The sequence below is a fragment of the Petromyzon marinus genome, unplaced genomic scaffold (genome assembly GCF_048934315.1).
Source record: "Petromyzon marinus isolate PM22_M1 ecotype Great Lakes invasive population unplaced genomic scaffold, UKy_Petmar_22M1.pri1.0 PM_Scaffold_167, whole genome shotgun sequence".
Classification (NCBI taxonomy): Eukaryota; Metazoa; Chordata; class Hyperoartia; order Petromyzontiformes; family Petromyzontidae; genus Petromyzon; species Petromyzon marinus.
The window spans coordinates 117,417-137,143 of record NW_027423132.1 but is presented as its reverse complement, the minus strand read 5'-3'; the positions used below and the strand labels follow the sequence as shown (position 1 = coordinate 137,143).

The window sequence follows — 19,727 nt, the reverse complement described above, 5'->3', positions numbered from 1 at the left end:
GTGTGTCTGAGTGTCTTGGTGTGTGTGTGTCTGAATGTGTCTTAGTGTGTGTGTCTGAGTGTCTTGGTGTGTGTCTGAGTGTCTTGGTGTGTGTCTGAGTGTCTTGGTGTGTGTGTGTGTGTGTCTGACTGTCTTGGTGTGTGTGTGTGTCTGAGTGTCTGAGTGTGTCTGAGAGTTTTGGTGTGTGTCTGAGTGTCTTGGTGTGTGTGTGTCTGAGTGTCTTGGTGTGTGTGTGTCTGAGTGTGTCTTAGTGTGTGTGTCTGTCTGTCTGAGTGTGTGTGTCTGAGTGTCTTGGTGTGTGTGTGTGTGTCTGAGTGTCTTGGTGTGTGTGTGTGTGTCTGAGTGTCTCGGTGTGTGTGTATGTGTCTGAGTGTGTGTGTGTGTGTCTGAGTGTCTTGGTGTGTGTGTGTCTGAGTGTCTTGGTGTGTGTGTGTCTGAGTGTCTGAGTGTGTGTGTGTGCGGAGCGGTGGTGCTGTGGTTAGCGCTGCGCTACGAACCCGGCGACCCGGGTTCGATTCCCGCTCACGGCCAACGCCGCCGGTGACGATTCTCTGAACCGGTCCTGGGCCTCCCCTAGGTCGACTCAGCCTAAAATGAGTTCCTGGTGTAGCGGTGGTGCAGTCATCATCACTAGCACTGGAGGAGAGACAAAGGCGGCCGGGCGTGGTGATGGCCACCCGCCCCCTCGTGTGCTTCTCGCTAGAGGCTACACGGGGGAGCTTTGTCTTTGTGTGTCTGTGCGTCTCCTCTCGCCAGTGTCCCAATGGACGTGGACGGGAGCCACGTGGATTCTGCGAAGGTTGCAGACGAGTGGGGGGCCAGCCCCCCACTCGGGGACACGCCAGCCCCGGACAACGGTGAGCCACAGATGGTTGTGACGATGGTTGTGACGATGGTTGTGACGATGATTGTGACGATGATTGTGACGATGATTGTGACGATGGTGACGATGCTGACGATGGTGACGATGATGATGATGGTGACGATGGTGACGATGGTGACGGTGAGAATGGTGACTATTGTGACGATGGTGATGACGATGATGATGGTGACGATGATGACGATGATGACGATGATGACGATGGTGACGATGGTGATGACGATGATGATGGTGACGATGATGGTGACGATGATGACGATGGTGACGATGATGGTGACGATGATGACGATGGTGACGATGATGGTGACGATGGTGACGATTGTGATGATGATGACGATGATGGTGATGATGGTGATGATGGTGGTGATGATGATGATTGTGACGATGGTGGTGATGATGATGGTGATGATTGTGACGATGATGGTGATGATCATGGTGACGATGGTGTGACGATGGTGATGTTAACGCTGTTGGTGATGTTCCAGGTTCGTGGCGTGCAGTCGAAGACTGGGGTGTAGATGACTGGAATGATGATGTGAGACCCCCACAACCTCGTCACCACCACCTCATCACCACCACCACCTCATCACCACCACCTCATCACCACCACCACCACCTCATCACCACCACCACCTCATCACCACCACCACATCACCACCGCCACTCCATCACCATCACTTAACCCATCACCCAGTCATGCCATCAACTCGTCATCGTTACACCATCACCTCGTCACCACCACCTCATCACCATCACCTCATCACCACCACCTCATCACCACCACTTCATCATGTAACCTATCACTCGCGCAGTCACTCACACGTCTCCCCCCTGTGTCTCCCCCCCGTGTCTCCCCCCCGTGTCTCTCCCCCCCGTGTCCCCCCCCCCCCCCCCCCGTGTCTCCCCCCCGTGTCTCCCCCCCGTGTCTCCCCCCGTGTCTCCCCCCGTGTCTCCCCCCCGTGTCTCCCCCCGTGTCTCCCCCCCGCGTCTCCCCCCCGTGTCTCCCCCCGTGTCTCCCCCCGTGTCTCCCCCCCGTGTCTCCCCCCCGTGTCTCCCCCCGTGTCTCCCCCCCGTGTCTCCCCCCGTGTCTCCCCCACGTCTCCCCCCCCGTGTCTCCCCCCGTGTCTCCCCCCGTGTCTCCCCCCCGTGTCTCCCCCCGTGTCTCCCCCCCGTGTCTCCCCCCGTGTCTCCCCCCGTGTCTCCCCCCCGTGTCTCCCCCCGTGTCTCCCCCCCGCGTCTCCCCCCGCGTCTCCCCCCACGTCTCCCCCCGTGTCTCCCCCCACGTCTCCCCCCGCGTCTCCCCTTGCGTCTCCCCCCGTGTCTCCCCCCCCGTGTCTCCCCCTCCCCGTGTCCCCGCGTGTCCCAGATCATAGAGACGAAGGTCTTCACCGCGTCCAGCGCTGGATCCGTGACTCTGCCCAGCGCACAGCTCCTGCCTGGACAATCGTGAGAGACGCACGGGGAGGGGCTGGTTGGGGGGGGAGAGACACGGGGAGAGAGACACGGGGGAGAGACACGGGGAGAGACACGGGGAGAGAGACACGGGGAGAGAGACACGGGGAGAGACACGGGGAGAGACACGGGGAGAGACACGGGGAGAGACACGGTGGGAGACACGGGGAGAGACACGGGGAGAGACACGGGGGAGAGACACGGGGGGAGAGAGACACGGGGGGAGAGACGCGGGGAGAGAAACGGGGGAGAGACACGGGGAGAGAGACACGGGGAGAGACACGGGGGGGAGACACGGGGGAGAGACACGGGGGGAGAGAGACACGGGGGGAGAGACGCGGGGAGAGAAACGGGGGAGAGACACGGGGAGAGAGACACGGGGAGAGACACGGGGGGGAGACACGGGGGAGAGACACGGGGGAGAGACACGGGGAGAGAGACACGGGGAGAGACACGGGGGGGAGACACGGGGGAGAGACACGGGGGAGAGACACGGGAGGAGGAGGGAGACACGGGGGGGAGACATGGGGGAGAGACGCGGGCAGAGACGCGGGGAGAGAGACACGGGGAGAGAGACACGGGGAGAGAGACACGGGGAGAGAGACACGGGGAGAGAGACACGGGGAGAGAGACACGGGGGGAGAGAGACACGGGGGGAGAGAGACATGGGGAAAGAGAGACACGGGGAGAGAGACACGGCGGGGAGGCCGGAGGAGTGATAGGAGGAGTGAGTTGAGTGTACCAAGTTGTCCTCCTTCGCCCCGCCCCCTATCGCCCCACCCCCCTATCGCCCTGCCCCCCTATCGCCCCACCCCCTATCGCCCCACCCCCTATCGCCCCGCCCCCCTATCGCCCCGCCCCCCTATCGCCCCGCCCCCAGCATTGACATCGCCGCGCTCCTGAGGAAGCCGGCGCCGTCGGCGGGGCTCGTCACGGCCCCCCCCGGGGGGGCACCGCGGGGACCCTCCGGCGTCGTGGGGGGGGGGCTCCTCCCCCCCCACGAAGGGGCGGTGGAGGGGGGGGCGGCCCCCCCACTCCACCCCCCGTTCCTGCCGCCCAGCGGCGCCCCGGCCCCGCCCACGCTGGCCCACTCGCTCGTCTTCAGCAACTCGCTGCAGGCGGAGGGGGCGCGGGGCGGACCCCCGCCGGCATGCTACGGGAAGGGGGTACGTGGTGGGGGGGTGGTGGTGGTGGTGGGTGGTGGGGGGGTGGTGGGGGGGGGTGGTGGTGGTGGGGGGGTGGTGGTGGGTCGACTCACACGCTCGCCTACTCGCTCACGCACTCGCTCGCACGTTTAGCTACTCGCTCGCTCGCTCACTCACACACTCAGCTACTCGCACGTACACTCGCCTACTCGCTCACTCACTCACTCACACACTCAGCTACTCACACATACACTCGCCTACTCGCTCGCTCACACACTCACCTACACACTCGCACACTCACTCACACACTCACACACTCAGCTACTCACACGTACACTCGCCTACTCGCTCACTCACTCACTCACACACTCAGCTACTCACACATACACTCGCCTACTTGCTCGCTCACACACTCACCTACACACTCACACACTCGCACACACACTCACCTACACACTCACACACTCACTCACACACTCACCTACTCACACACACACCTACACGCTCGCACACTCACCTACACACTCACACACTCAGCTACTCACACATACACTCGCCTACTCGCTCACACACTCACTCACCTACACGCTCGCCTACTCACACACACACTCACCTACACACTCGCTCACTCACTCACCTACACACTCAGCTACTCACACGTACACTCACCTACTCGCTCGCTCACTCACACTCGCCTACACACTCACACACACACTCACCTCCTCGCTCACGCACTCACACGTTTAGCTACTCACTCACTCACGCATTTAGCTACTTACTCGCTCGCTCACTCACACACTCAGCTACTCACACATAAACTCGCCTACTCACTCACACACTCACTCACCTACACACTCACACACTCGCCTACTCACACACACACACTCACCTACACACTCACACACTCGCCTACACACTCACACACTCACCTACACGCTCGCACACTCACCTACACGCTCACACACTTAGCTACTCACACATACACTCGCCTACTCGCTCACACACTCACTCACCTACACACACACACTCGCCTACTCGCTCACCCATTCACTCACGCGTTTAGCTACTCACTTGCTCACACACTCACACACTCACCTACTCACACACTCACCTACTCACACGTACACTCGCCTACTCGCTCACACACTCACCTACTCGCTCACACATTCACCTACTCGCTCACGCACTCATTCACACGTTTAGCTACTCACTCACACGTTTAGCTACTCACTCACACACTCACTCACACACTCAGCTACTCACACATACACTCGCCTACTCGCTCACACACACACTCACCTACACACTCGCACACTCACCTACACGCTCACACTTTCACCTACTCGCTCACTCACACGTTTAGCTACTCCCTCACTCGCTCACTCACACACTCAGCTACTCACCTACACACTCACCTATTCACTCACACACTAAACTACTCGCTTACACATTCACCTACTCGCTCACGCACTCACTCACACGTTAAGCTACTCGCTCACAAGTTTAGCTACTCACTCACTCACACACTCACACACTCAGCTACTCACACATACACTCGCCTACTCGCTCACACACACTACCTACACACTCACACACTCACCTACACACTCACACACTCACCTACTCGCTCACACATTCACCTACTCGCTCACGCACTCACTCACACGTTTAGCTACTCACTCATGCATTTAGCTACTCACTCACACACTCAGCTACTCACACATACACTCGCCTACTCGCTCACACACACACTCACACACACACTCACCTACTCACCCACCTACTCACTCACACACTAATCTCTCACACACTCAACTATTCACACACTCAACTACTCACTCACCTGCTAACCTACTCACTCACACACACTCACCTGCTCACTCACCCACCTACTCGCTCACCTAATTTACTCACACACTCACCTACTCACACACACATGCCTACTCGCTCATACACTCGCCTACTCGCACATACATTCACTCACACTCACCTCACACACACACTGACCTACTCGCTCACACACACTCACCTACACACTCGCACACTCAACTACTCACTCACACATTCACTCACACTCATCTACTCACACACACACCTACTCACGCACGCACCTACTCACTCACACATTAATCACTCACACACTAAACTACTCACTCACACACCCACTCACCTACTCACTCAAGCTCACCTATTCATTCACTCACATACTCAACTACTCACACACTCAATTGCTCGTTCACCTACTCAATCGACCACTCGCTCACTCACTTGACCACTCACTCACTTGACCACTCACTCGACCACTCACTCGCTCACTCGACCACTCACTCGACCAGTCGCTCACTCGACCACTCACTTAACCACTCGCTCGCCCTTTCAACCACTCAGTCTCTCACCCATTCACACTCACCACGCTCGCTCACCCGGTGAGGTGCACACTTGTAGACCCTGTGTGGCTCACCAGTGTCACCATCAGGGGGGAAATTCTCTGTGCAACATCAAGAGCCGTGAGTGTGAGGTGAGTGTGAGGTGGGTGTGAGCTCACCACTCACGCTCACTCAACCACTCACGGCTTACAAGGCTCCACCACCATGGTCATACTCACCACTCACTCACCACTCACTCACCCACTCATTTACTCACCCACTCACTCACTCACCCAGTCACGCACTCACCCACTCACCCACCCACTCACCCACTCACCCACTCACCCACCCACTCACTCACTCACTCACCCACTCACCCACCCACTCACCCACTCAGTGAGTGCTGCTCACCACTCATCCACTCACTCACCCACTCACCCACCCACTCACTCACCCACTCATTTACTCACCCACTCACTCAGTCACTCACCCACTCACCCACTCACTCACCCACTCACTCACCCACTCATTTACTCACCCACCCACTCACTCACCCACCCACTCACTCACTCATCCACCCACCCACTCACACACTCACCCACTCACCCACTCACTCATCCACTCACTCCTCCACTCATCCACCCACCTAATCACCGACTCACTCACCCACTCACTCACTCACTCACCCACCCACTCACTCACCCACTCACCCACTCACTCACCCACCCACTCACTCACTCACTCATCCACCCACCCACTCACCCACTCACCCACTCACTCATCCACTCACTCCTCCACTCACTTACCCACTCATCCACCCACCTAATCACCGACTCACTCATCCACTCACTCACTCATCCACTCACCCACCCACCCACTCAGTGAGTGTGAGCTCACCACTCGCGCTCACTCTGTGCAACATCAAGAGCCGTGAGTGTGAGGTGAGTGTGAGCTCACCACTCACGCTCACTCAACCACTCACGGCTTACAAGGCTTCACCACCATGGTCACACTCACCACTCACTCACCCACTCACTCACCCACTCACTCGCCCACTCACTCACTCACCCACCCACCTACTCACCCACCCACCTACTCACCCACCCACTCACTCACTGACCCACTCGCTCACCCACTTACCCACCCACCCACTCACCCACCCACCCACTCACCCACCCACCCACTCACCCACCCACCCACTCACCCACCCACCCACTCACTCACCCACCCACTCACCCACCCACTCACTCACCCACTCACTCCTCCACTCACTTACCCATTCACTAACTCATCTACCCACCTAATCACCCACCCACCCCCTCACCCACTCACTCACCCTCACTACCACACTCACCCACCCACCCACTCACCCACCCACCCACTCACCCACCCACCCACCCACTCACCCCACTCACTCACCCCCCCACTCACCCCCCCACCCCACTCACCCAGGTGGCCCCCTCGCCCGTGTCGACGACGGCGGCTCTGCTGGAGTCCCAGGCCAAGTCGACAAGCGCCTCCCTCTTCCTGGAGCAGCTCATGGCCCAGAGCTCGCAGCAGCAGCAGCACAAGCAGCAGCAGCAGGGCAATGGGACCCGCAGTCTGGTGAGTGAGGGGCCTGGCGAGTGAGGGGCGTGGCGAGTGAGGGGAAGGGTGAGTGAGGGGCGTGGCGAGTGAGGGGCGTGGCGAGTGAGGGGCGTGGCGAGTGAGGGGAAGGGTGAGTGAGGGGCGTGTCGAGTGAGGGGCGTGGCGAGTGAGGGGCGTGGCGAGTGAGCGGCAAGGCGAGTGAGGGGCGTGGCGAGTGAGGGGAAGGGCGAGTGAGGGGCGTGGCGAGTGAGGGGAAGGGCGAGTGAGGGGGCGTGGCGAGTGAGGGGAAGGGCGGGTGAGGGGCGTGGCGGGTGAGGGGCGTGGTGAGTGAGCGGCAAGGCGAGCGAGGGGCGTGGCGAGCGAGGGGCGTGGCGAGTGAGGGGAAGGGCGAGTGAGGGGAAGGGCGAGTGAGGGGGCGTGGCGAGTGAGGGGAAGGGCGGGTGAGGGGCGTGGCGGGTGAGGGGCGTGGTGAGTGAGCGGCAAGGCGAGCGAGGGGCGTGGCGAGCGAGGGGCGTGGCGAGTGAGGGGAAGGGCGAGTGAGGGGAAGGGCGAGTGAGGGGGCGTGGCGAGTGAGGGGAAGGGCGGGTGAGGGGCGTGGCGGGTGAGGGGCGTGGTGAGTGAGCGGCAAGGCGAGCGAGGGGCGTGGCGAGCGAGGGGCGTGGCGAGTGAGGGGCGTGGCGAGTGAGGGGCGTGGCGAGTGAGGGGCGTGGCGAGCGAGGGGCGTGGCGAGTGAGGGGCGTGGCGAGTGAGGGGCGTGGCGAGTGAGGGGCGTGGCGAGTGAGGGGCGTGGCGAGTGAGGGGCGTGGCGAGTGAGGGGCGTGGCGAGCGAGGGGCGTGGCGAGCGAGGGGCGTGGCGAGCGAGGGGCGTGGCGAGCGAGGGGCGTGTCGAGCGAGGGGCGTGTCGAGTGAGGGGCGTGTCGAGTGAGGGGCGTGTCGAGTGAGGGGCGTGGCGAGTGAGGGGCGTGGCGAGTGAGGGGCGTGTCGAGCGAGGGGCGTGTCGAGCGAGGGGCGTGTCGAGTGAGGGGCGTGGCGAGCGAGGGGCGTGGCGAGCGAGGGGAAGGGCGAGTGAGGGGCGTGGCGAGTGAGGGGCGTGGCGAGCGAGGGGCGTGTCGAGCGAGGGGCGTGTCGAGTGAGGGGCGTGGCGAGTGAGGGGCGTGTCGAGTGAGGGGCGTGGCGAGTGAGGGGCGTGGCGAGTGAGGGGCGTGGCGAGCGAGGGGCGTGTCGAGTGAGGGGCGTGTCGAGTGAGGGGCGTGGCGAGTGAGGGGTGTGTCGAGTGAGGGGCGTGTCGAGTGAGGGGCGTGTCGAGTGAGGGGCGTGTCGAGCGAGGGGCGTGTCGAGTGAGGGGCGTGTCGAGTGAGGGGCGTGGCGAGTGAGGGGTGTGTCGAGTGAGGGGCGTGTCGAGTGAGGGGCGTGTCGAGCGAGGGGCGTGTCGAGTGAGGGGCGTGTCGAGCGAGGGGCGTGTCGAGTGAGGGGCGTGGCGAGCGAGGGGCGTGGCGAGCGAGGGGCGTGGCGAGCGAGGGGCGTGGCGAGCGAGGGGCGTGGCGAGCGAGGGGCCACAATCCTAGTAGCATTAGTGGGAGCAGGAGCAGCAGCTGAATGATGCTATTTGTATTTATGGTGATTTTGGTGGTGATGGTGATGATGGTGCTGATGTTGGTGATTGTGGTGATAATGATGATGGTGGTGATGATGGTGATGTTAGTGGTGATGGTGGTGATGTTGGTGATGTTTGTGATGTTGGTGGTGATGGTGGTGATGTTGGTGGTGATGGTGGTGATAATGATGATAATGGTGGTGGTAATGATGTTGGTGATGTTGGTGATGAATGGTGATGGTGGTGATAATGATGGTAATGGTGGTTGTAATGGTAATGATGGTGGTGATGTTGGTGATGTTGGTGATGAATGGTGATGGTGGTGATAATGATGGTAATGGTGGTGGTGGTGGTGATGGTGGTAATGATGGTGATGTTAGTGGTGATGGTGGTGATGGTGGTGATGTTGGTGATGTTGGTGATGGTGGTGATGGTGGTTATGATGGTGATGTTGGTGATGGTGGTGATGGTGGTTGTGAATGGTGATGGTAATGATGGTGGTGATGGTGGTGATAATGGTGATAATGATGATGGTGATGTTAGTGGTGATGTTGGTGATGTTGGTGGTGATGGTGGTGGTGGTGGTGATGGTGGTAATGATGGTGATGTTAGTGGTGATGTTAGTGGTGATGGTGGTGATGTTGGTGATGGTGGTGATGGTGGTTATGATGGTGATGTTGGTGATGGTGGTGATGGTGGTTGTGAATGGTGATGGTAATGATGGTGGTGATGGTGGTGATAATAATGGTGGTGGTGGTGGTGGTGGTGATGGTAATGATGGTGGTGAGAATGATGATAATGGTGATAATGATGATGGTGATGTTAGTGGTGATGTTGGTGATGTTGGTGGTGATGGTGGTGATAATGATGATAAAGGTGGTGGTGGTGATGGTAATGATGGTGGTGATGTTGGTGATGTTGGTGGTGGTGATTGTAATGATGGTGGTGATGGTAATGATGGTGGTGATGTTGGGGATGCTGGTGATGTTGGTGATGAATGGTGATGGTGGTGATAATGATGATAATGGTGATAATTATGATGGTGATGTTAGTGGTGATGTTGGTGATGTTGGTGGTGATGGTGGTGATAATGATAATGGTGGTGATGGTAATGATGGTGATGATAATGATGATAGTGGTGGTGGTGATTGTAATGATGGTGGTGATGGTAATGATGTTGGGGATGTTGGTGATGTTGGTGATGGTGATGGTGGTGATAATGATGATAATGGTGATAATGATGATGGTGATGTTAGTGGTGATGTTGGTGATGTTGGTGGTGATGGTGGTGATAATGATGATAATGGTGGTGGTGGTGGTGGTGATGGTAATGATGGTGATGATAATGATGATAGTGGTGGTGGTGATTGTAATGATGGTGGTGATGGTAATGGTGGTGGTGATGTTGGGGATGTTGGTGATGTTGGTGATGAATGGTGATGGTGGTGATAATGATGATAATGGTGATAATTATGATGGTGATGTTAGTGGTGATGTTGGTGATGGTGGTTATGATGGTGGTGATAATGATGATAATGGTGGTGATGGTAATGATGGTGATGTTAGTGGTGATGTTGGTGATGGTAGTGGTGATGTTGGTGATGTTGGTGGTGATGGTGGTGATAATGATGATAATGGTGGTGGTGGTGGTGATGGTAATGATGGTGATGATAATGATGATAGTGGTGGTGGTGATTGTAATGATGGTGGTGATGGTAATGATGGTGGTGATGTTGGGGATGTTGGGGATGTTGGTGATGTTGGTGATGTTGGTGATGAATGGTGATGGTGGTGATAATGATGATAATGGTGGTGGTGGTGATAATGATGGTAATGGTGGTGGTGATGTTGGTGATGTTGGTGATGGTAATGATGGTGGTGATGTCTTCAACAGAGTTCTACCCCCTGGGCTGGATCCATTGGTTTGGCTCCCGTCTCTTCCTCAGCAGTCACTTCGTTTGGTGAGTGTGTGAGTGTGTCTGTGTGTGTGTCAGTTTGAGTGTGTGTGTGTCTGTGTCAGTTTGAGTGTGTGTGTCTGTGTCAGTCTGTGTGTGTCGTTTGGTGAGTGTGTGAGTGTGTCTGTGTGTCTGTGTCAGTCTGTGTGTGTCGTTTGTGAGTGTGTGTCTGTGTCAGTCTGTGTGTGTCGTTTGTGAGTGTGTGCGTGTGTGTGTGTCAGTCTGTGTGTGTCGTTTGTGAGTGTGTGAGTGTGTCTCTGTGTCAGTCTGTGTGTGTCGTTTGTGAGTGTGTGAGTGTGTCTCTGTGTCAGTCTGTGTGTGTCGTTTGGTGAGTGTGTGAGTCTGTCTCTGTGTCTGTGTCGGTCTGTGTGTGTCGTTTGTGAGTGTGTGTCTGTGTGTCTGTGTCAGTCTGTGTGTGTCGTTTGTGAGTGTGTGTGTCTGTGTCTGTGTCAGTCTGTGTGTGTCATTTGGTGAGTGTGTGAGTCTGTGTCTGTGTCAGTCTGTGTGCGTCGTTTGGTGAGTGTGTGAGTGTCTCTGTGTCTGTGTCAGTCTGTGTGTGTTGTGTGGTGAGTGTGTGCGTGTGTGTCTGTGTCAGTCTGTGTGTGTCGTTTGTGAGTGTGTGAGTGTGTGTCTCTGTGTCAGTCTGTGTGTGTCATTTGGTGAGTGTGTGAGTGTCTCTGTGTCTGTGTCAGTCTGTGTGTGTCGTGTGGTGAGTGTGTGTCTGTGTGTCTGTGTCAGTCTGTGTGTGTCGTTTGTGAGTGTGTGTGTGTGTGTCTGTGTCAGTCTGTGTGTCATTTGTGAGTGTGTGTCTCTGTGTCTGTGTCATTCTGTGTGTGTCATTTGGTGAGAGTGTGTGTGTGTCTCTGTGTCTGTGTCAGTCTGTGTGTGTCGTTTTGTGAGTGTGTGAGTGTGTCTCTGTGTCTGTGTCAGTCTGTGTGTGTCGTTTGTGAGTGTGTCTCTGTGTCTTTGTCAGTCTGTGTGTGTCATCTGGTGAGTGTGTGTGCATGTGTCTGTGTGTCGTTTTGCGTGTGTCAGTGTGTTGGTGTGTGTGCGCATGTCATTCTGCGTGTGTCTGCGTGTGTGCCTTCACAGGTGTTCGCTTAACAACACTCCCTGCTCGAATTTGTTGAGGCTATACGGGGGATCTTTGTCTTTGTGTGTGGTGAGCGGTGGTGTAGTGGTTAGCGCTACGAACCCGGCAATACGGGTTGGATTCCCCTTCACGGCCAACACCGGCGACGATTATTATCTGAACCGGTCCTGGGCCTCCCCTAGGTCGACTCAGCCTCAAATGAGTACCTGGTGTAGCGGTGGTGGAGTAAACATCGCTTGCACTGGGGAGACAAAGGCGGCCGGGCGTGGTGCTGGCCACCCACCCCCTCGTGTGCCGTGCCTGCCTTCATAGGTGCTCGCTAACAGCACTTGCCCCTGCAGCCCTGCTAGAGGCTACCTGGGGGAGTTTTGTCTGTGTGTACATCATAGGTGATGCTCGCTAACAGCACTTGCCCCTGCAGCCCTGCTAGAGGCTACCTGGGGGAGCTTTGTCTGTGTGTACATCATAGGTGGTGCTCGCTAACAGCACTTGCCCCTACAGCCCTGCTAGAAGCTACCTGGGGGAGCTTTGTGTGTACATCATAGGCTACCTGGGGGAGCTTTGCCTGTGTGTACATCATAGGTGGTGCTCGCTAACATCACTTGCCCCTACAGCCCTGCTAGAGGCTACCTGGGGGAGCTTTGTCTGTGTGTACATCATAGGTGGTGCTCGCTAACAGCACTTGCCCCTACAGCCCTGCTAGAGGCTACCTGGGGGAGCTTTGTCTGTGTGTACATCATAGGTGGTGGTACTAGCAGCAATTTCCCCTACAGCCCTGCTAGAGGCTACCTGGGGGGTGCTTTGCCTGTGTGTACATCATAGGTGGTGATACTCGCCACTAGCAGCACTTGCCCCGACAGCCCTGCTAGAAGCTACCTGGGGGAGTTTTGTCTGTGTGTACATCATAGGTGATGCTCGCTAACAGCACTTGCCCCTGCAGCCCTGCTAGAGACTACCTGGGGGAGCTTTGTCTGTGTGTACATCATAGGTGGTGCTCGCTAACAGCACTTGCCCCTACAGCCCTGCTAGAAGCTACCTGGGGGAGCTTTGTGTGTACATCATAGGCTACCTGGGGGAGCTTTGCCTGTGTGTACATCATAGGTGGTGCTCGCTAACAGCACTTGCCCCTACAGCCCTGCTAGAGGCTACCTGGGGGAGCTTTGTCTGTGTGTACATCATAGGTGGTGCTCGCTAACAGCACTTGCCCCTACAGCCCTGCTAGAGGCTACCTGGGGGAGCTTTGTCTGTGTGTACATCATAGGTGGTGCTACTCGCCACTAGCAGCACTTGCCCCTACAGTCCTGCTAGAGGCTACCCGGGGGACCTTTGCCTGTATGTGTGAGACACTGCACTTGCCCCTACAGCCCTGCTAGAAGCTACCTGGGGGACCTTTGCCTGTATGTATGAGACACAGCACTTGCCCCTACAGTCCTGCTAGAAGCTACCTGGGGGAGCTTTGTCTGTGTGTACATCATAGGTGGTGCTACTCGCCACTAGCAGCACTTGCCCCTACAGCCCTGCTAGAGGCTACCCGGGGGACCTTTGCCTCTGGCTTTTTCCCCCCCGGCAGCTGCTGGTGCCGTCACCGCGAGCGGCATGGTGCCGGCGTCCGGCACCAGCTGCAAGGAGTTGGAGTCTCACCTGATGATGGGCGGGATGGGTGGGATGGCCGGTGGCGGCGGTGGCGGGGTTGGCGGTGGTGGAGTTGGTGGTGGTGGAGCCGGGGTGCGCATGAAGACACAGAGGAGGAGGATGCCGGTGCAGAGTAAGGTGAGCGGCAGTGGTGGGTGGGTGGGTGGGTGAGTGGGTGGGTGGGTGAGGGGGTGGGTGGGTGAGGGGGTGGGTGAGGGGGTGGGTGGGTGGGTGAGGGGGTGAGTGGGTGGGTGAGGGGGTGAGGGGGTGAGTGGGGGGGTGAGTGGGTGGGTGAGGGGGTGAGTGGGTGGGTGAGGGGGTGAGTGGGTGGGTGAGTGGGTGGGTGGGTGGGTGAGTGGGTGGGTGGGTGAGGGGGTGGGTGGGTGAGCGGCGGTGGTGGGTGGGTGGGTGAGGGGGTGAGTGGGTGGGTGAGTGGGTGGGTGAGTGGGTGAGGGGGTGAGTGGGTGGGTGAGGGGGTGAGTGGGTGGGTGAGTGGGTGAGTGGGTGAGTGGGTGGGTGGGTGAGTGGGTGGGTGAGTGGGTGGGTGAGTGGGTGGGTGAGTGGGTGGGTGGGTGGGTGAGGGAGTGAGTGGGTGGGTGAGGGGGTGAGTGGGTGGGTGAGGGGGTGGGTGGGTGGGTGAGTGGGTGGGTGAGTGGGTGGGGGGGTGAGTGGGTGGGGGGGTGAGTGGGTGGGGGGGTGAGTGGGTGGGTGAGTGGGTGAGTGGGTGGGTGAGGGGGTGAGTGGGTGGGTGAGGGGGTGAGGGGGTGGGTGAGTGGGTGGGTGGGTGGGGGGGGTGGGTGAGTGAGTGAGTGGGTGAGTGGGTGGGTGAGTGGGTGAGTGGGTGGGTGAGCGGCTGTGGTGGGTGGGTGGGTGAGTGGGTGGGTGGGTGAGTGGGTGGGTGGGTGAGTGGGTGGGTGGGTGAGGGGGTGGGTGGGTGAGGGGGTGAGTGGGTGGGTGAGGGGGTGAGTGGGTGGGTGAGGGGGTGAGTGGGTGGGTGAGGGGGTGAGTGGGTGGGTGAGGGGGTGAGTGGGTGGGTGAGGGGGTGAGTGGGTGGGTGAGGGGGTGGGTGGGTGGGTGAGGGGGTGGGTGGGTGGGTGAGTGGGTGGGTGAGTGGGTGGGGGGGTGAGTGGGTGGGTGAGTGGGTGGGTGAGTGGGTGAGTGGGTGGGTGAGGGGGTGAGTGGGTGGGTGAGGGGGTGAGTGGGTGGGTGAGGGGGTGAGTGGGTGGGTGAGTGGGTGGGTGAGGGGGTGAGTGGGTGGGTGAGTGGGTGGGTGGGTGAGGGAGTGAGTGGGTGGGTGAGGGGGTGAGTGGGTGGGTGAGGGGGTGGGTGGGTGGGTGAGTGGGTGGGTGAGTGGGTGGGGGGGTGAGTGGGTGGGTGAGTGGGTGAGTGGGTGGGTGAGGGGGTGAGTGGGTGGGTGAGGGGGTGGGTGGGTGGGTGAGGGGGTGAGTGGGTGGGTGAGTGGGTGGGTGAGGGGGTGAGTGGGTGGGTGAGGGGGTGAGTGGGTGGGTGAGGGGGTGAGTGGGTGGGTGAGTGGGTGGGTGAGGGGGTGAGTGGGTGGGTGAGGGGGTGAGTGGGTGGGTGAGGGGGTGGGTGAGGGGGTGAGTGGGTGGGTGAGGGGGTGAGTGGGTGGGTGAGGGGGTGAGTGGGTGGGTGAGTGAGTGGGTGAGTGGGTGGGTGAGTGGGTGAGTGGGTGAGTGAGTGAGTGGGTGGGTGAGTGAGTGGGTGGGTGGTTTTGTGAGTGGGTGGGTGGGTGAGTGGTTCGGTGGGTGGGTGGGTGGGTGAGTGAGTGGGTGGGTGGGTGAGTGAGTGGGTGGGTGGGTGAGTGGGTGGGTGGGTGGGTGAGTGAGTGAGTGGGTGGGTGAGTGAGTGAGTGAGTGGGTGGGTGAGTGGGTGGGTGGGTGGGTGAGGGGGTGAGTGGGTGGGTGAGTGGGTGAGTGGGTGGGTGAGGGGGTGAGTGGGTGGGTGAGGGGGTGAGTGGGTGGGTGAGGGGGTGAGTGGGTGGGTGAGGGGGTGAGTGGGTGGGTGAGGGGGTGAGTGGGTGGGTGAGGGGGTGAGTGGGTGGGTGAGGGGGTGAGTGGGTGGGTGAGGGGGTGAGTGAGTGGGTGGGTGGGTGAGTGGGTGGGTGGGTGGGTGAGTGAGTGGGTGGGTGAGTGAGTCGGTGGGTGGGTGGGTGCGTGAGGGGGTGGGTGGGTGAGTGAGGGGGTGAGTGGGTGGGTGAGTGGTTCGGTGAGTGAGTGGGTGGGTGAGTGGGTGGGTGAGGGGGTGAGTGGGTGGGTGAGGGGGTGAGTGGGTGGGTGAGGGGGTGGGTGAGGGGGTGAGTGGGTGGGTGAGGGGGTGAGTGGGTGGGTGAGTGGGTGAGTGTGTTGGTGAGTCTCTCCATACGTGGCGAGCGTCACCTCCCCCCACCTCACCCCCCCCCCACCACCACCACCACCCCCCCACCACCCACCCACCACCCACCCACCCACCCCTCTCTAGATCCCGTCTCTGGCAGTGGAGATGCCCGGTGCCGTGGACGCCTCCTCCCTGCTCAGCCTCCAGTTCGGTGCCCTGGAGTTTGGGTCGGAGCCCTCGCCGCTCGCCTCTTCGCCCTCGGCGGTCTCGTCAGCAGCTGCTGCTGCTGCTGCTGCTGCGTCGTCGTCGTCGGCGGCGACCGTCGCCACGGCGACCGTCTCCGGGGCAGCTCCCCAGCAGCCTCCGGTTGCCGCGACGATGGCCGGAGGGGGCGGCTGCGGCGTCGCCGTGGAGACGGGGCACAGGGCGGGGGAGGGGCCCGGCGGGGTGGCGTACGGGGGAGGGGTGCACGGGTACGGAGCGGCGGCGGCGTCATGAGCAGTGTCATGAGCAGTGTCGTCAGCAGTGTCATGAGCAGTGTCATCAGCAGTGTCGTCAGCAGTGTCATCAGCAGTGTCATGAGCAGTGTCGTCAGCAGTGTCATCAGCAGTGTCATGAGCAGTGTCATCGGCAGTGTCGTCAGCAGTGTCATCAGCAGTGTCATGAGCAGTGTCATCGGCAGTGTCATCGGCAGTGTCATCAGCAGTGTCGTCAGCAGTGTCATTGGCAGTGTCATCGGCAGTGTCATCAGCAGTGTCGTCAGCAGTGTCATGAGCAGTGTCATCGGCAGTGTCATCAGCAGTGTCGTCAGCAGTGTCATGAGCAGTGTCATCAGCAGTGTCGTCAGCAGTGTCGTCAGCAGTGTCATCAGCAGTGTCGTCAGCAGTGTCATCGGCAGTGTCGTCAGCAGTGTCATCAGCAGTGTCATCAGCAGTGTCATGAGCAGTGTCATCGGCAGTGTCGTCAGCAGTGTCATCAGCAGTGTCATCAGCAGTGTCATGAGCAGTGTCATGAGCAGTGTCATCGGCAGTGTCGTCAGCAGTGTCATCAGCAGTGTCATCAGCAGTGTCATGAGCAGTGTCATCGGCAGTGTCGTCAGCAGTGTCATCAGCAGTGTCATGAGCAGTGTCATCAGCAGTGTCATCAGCAGTGTCATCAGCAGTGTCATGAGCAGTGTCATGAGCAGTGTCATGAGCAGTGTCGTCAGCAGTGTCATCAGCAGTGTCGTCAGCAGTGTCATGAGCAGTGTCATGAGCAGTGTCATCGGCAGTGTCATGAGCAGTGTCATGAGCAGTGTCGTCAGCAGTGTCATCAGCAGTGTCGTCAGCAGTGTCATGAGCAGTGTCATGAGCAGTGTCATCGGCAGTGTCGTCAGCAGTGTCATCAGCAGTGTCATCAGCAGTGTCATGAGCAGTGTCATCGGCAGTGTCGTCAGCAGTGTCATCAGCAGTGTCATGAGCAGTGTCATCAGCAGTGTCATCAGCAGTGTCATCAGCAGTGTCATGAGCAGTGTCGTCAGCAGTGTCGTCAGCAGTGTCATCAGCAGTGTCATGAGCAGTGTCATGAGCAGTGTCATGAGCAGTGTCATGAGCAGTGTCATGAGCAGTGTCGTCAGCAGTGTCGTCAGCAGTGTCATGAGCAGTGTCATCAGCAGTGTCATGAGCAGTGTCGTCGGCAGTGTCATCAGCAGTGTCGTCAGCAGTGTCATGAGCAGTGTCATGAGCAGTGTCATGAGCAGTGTCATGAGCAGTGTCGTCGGCAGTGTCGTCAGCAGTGTCATGAGCAGTGTCATGAGCAGTGTCATGAGCAGTGTCGTCGGCAGTGTCATCAGCAGTGTCGTCAGCAGTGTCATGAGCAGTGTCATGAGCAGTGTCATCGGCAGTGTCATGAGCAGTGTCATGAGCAGTGTCGTCAGCAGTGTCGTCAGCAGTGTCATGAGCAGTGTCATGAGCAGTGTCATCGGCAGTGTCGTCAGCAGTGTCATCAGCAGTGTCGTCAGCAGTGTCATGAGCAGTGTCATCGGCAGTGTCGTCAGCAGTGTCATCAGCAGTGTCGTCAGCAGTGTCGTCAGCAGTGTCATCAGCAGTGTCATCAGCAGTGTCATCAGCAGTGTCATCAGCAGTGTCGTCAGCAGTGTCATCAGCAGTGTCATGAGCAGTGTCGTCAGCAGTGTCGTCAGCAGTGTCATGAGCAGTGTCGTCAGCAGTGTCGTCAGCAGTGTCATGAGCAGTGTCGTCAGCAGTGTCGTCAGCAGTGTCGTCAGCAGTGTCATGAGCAGTGTCGTCAGCAGTGTCATCAGCAGTGTCATGAGCAGTGTCATCAGCAGTGTCATCAGCAGTGTCGTCAGCAGTGTCGTCAGCAGTGTCATGAGCAGTGTCATGAGCAGTGTCGTCAGCAGTGTCATGAGCAGTGTCATGAGCAGTGTCGTCAGCAGTGTCGTCAGCAGTGTCATGAGCAGTGTCGTCAGCAGTGTCGTCAGCAGTGTCATGAGCAGTGTCGTCAGCAGTGTCATGAGCAGTGTCATGAGCAGTGTCATGAGCAGTGTCGTCAGCAGTGTCGTCAGCAGTGTCATGAGCAGTGTCGTCAGCAGTGTCGTCAGCAGTGTCATCAGCAGTGTCATCAGCAGTGTCGTCAGCAGTGTCATGAGCAGTGTCATGAGCAGTGTCGTCAGCAGTGTCATGAGCAGTGTCATGAGCAGTGTCGTCAGCAGTGTCGTCAGCAGTGTCATGAGCAGTGTCGTCAGCAGTGTCATGAGCAGTGTCGTCATCGGCAGTGTCGTCAGCAGTGTCATCAGCAGTGTCATCAGCAGTGTCATGAGCAGTGTCATCAGCAGTGTCATCGGCAGCAACGTCATCGGTAGCATCGTCATTAGGATCATCAGCATCATCATTAGCATCATCAGCTTCATCGTTAGCATCATCATCAGCATCATCGTCATTAGCATCATCACCTTCCATCTCCCCGTGTCTCTCTCTCCCCGTGTCTCTCTCTCTCCCCGTGTCTCTCTCTCTCCCCGTGTCTCTCTCTCCCCGTGTCTCTCTTTCCGTGTCTCTCTTTCCCCGTGTCTCTCTTTCCGTGTCTCTCTTTCCGTGTCTCTCTCTCCCCCTGTCCGCCTCTCCCCGTGTCTCCATCTCCCCTTATCTCCATCTCCTCGTGTCTCTCTCTCCCCGTGTCTCTCTCTCCCCGTGTCTCTCTCTCCCCGTGTCTCTCTCTCCCCGTGTCTCTCTCTCCCCGTGTCTTTCTCTCCCCGTGTCTCCATCTCCCCGTTTCTCTCTCTCCCCGTGTCTCCATCTCCCCGTGTCTCTCTCTCCCCGTGTCTCTCTCTCCCCGTGTCTCTCTCTCCCCGTGTCCGCCTCTCCCCGTGTCCGCCTCTCCCCCGGTCCGCCTCTCCCCGTGTCTCTCCCCGTGTCTCTCTCCCCGTGTCTCTCTCCCCATGTCTCTCTCTCTCCCCGTGTCTCTCTCTCTCCCCGTGTCTCTCTCCCCGTGTCTCTTTTCGCGTCTCTTTCTCCCCGTGTCTCCATCTCCCCGTGTCTCTCTCTTTCCGTGTCTCTCTCTCCCCGTGTCCGCCTCTCCCCGTGTCTCCATCTCCCCTTATCTCCATCTCCTCGTGTCTCTCTCCCCGCGTATCTTTCTCCCCGTGTCTCTCTCTCCCCGTGTTTCTCTCTTTCCGTGTCTCTCTATCCCGTGTC

The 19,727-nt window shown here is 58.9% G+C and overlaps 1 protein-coding gene across 10 annotated transcripts in view; it reads left to right on the top strand.

Annotated features, from left to right (window-relative positions):
• LOC116938372 (uncharacterized) overlaps nt 1–19,727 on the top strand; it is a 106,848-nt gene that overhangs the window by 19,887 nt on the left and 67,234 nt on the right. For all 10 annotated transcript variants that reach the window (XM_076063623.1, XM_076063627.1, XM_076063625.1 and 7 more), the window contains exons 8-15: nt 757–857; nt 1,366–1,415; nt 2,247–2,326; nt 3,213–3,498; nt 7,296–7,448; nt 10,919–10,985; nt 13,643–13,842; nt 16,183–16,511. In XM_076063623.1, coding sequence (XP_075919738.1) covers nt 757–857; nt 1,366–1,415; nt 2,247–2,326; nt 3,213–3,498; nt 7,296–7,448; nt 10,919–10,985; nt 13,643–13,842; nt 16,183–16,511 — 1,266 coding nt within the window. The remainder of the gene's footprint in view (nt 1–756; nt 858–1,365; nt 1,416–2,246; nt 2,327–3,212; nt 3,499–7,295; nt 7,449–10,918; nt 10,986–13,642; nt 13,843–16,182; nt 16,512–19,727) is intronic.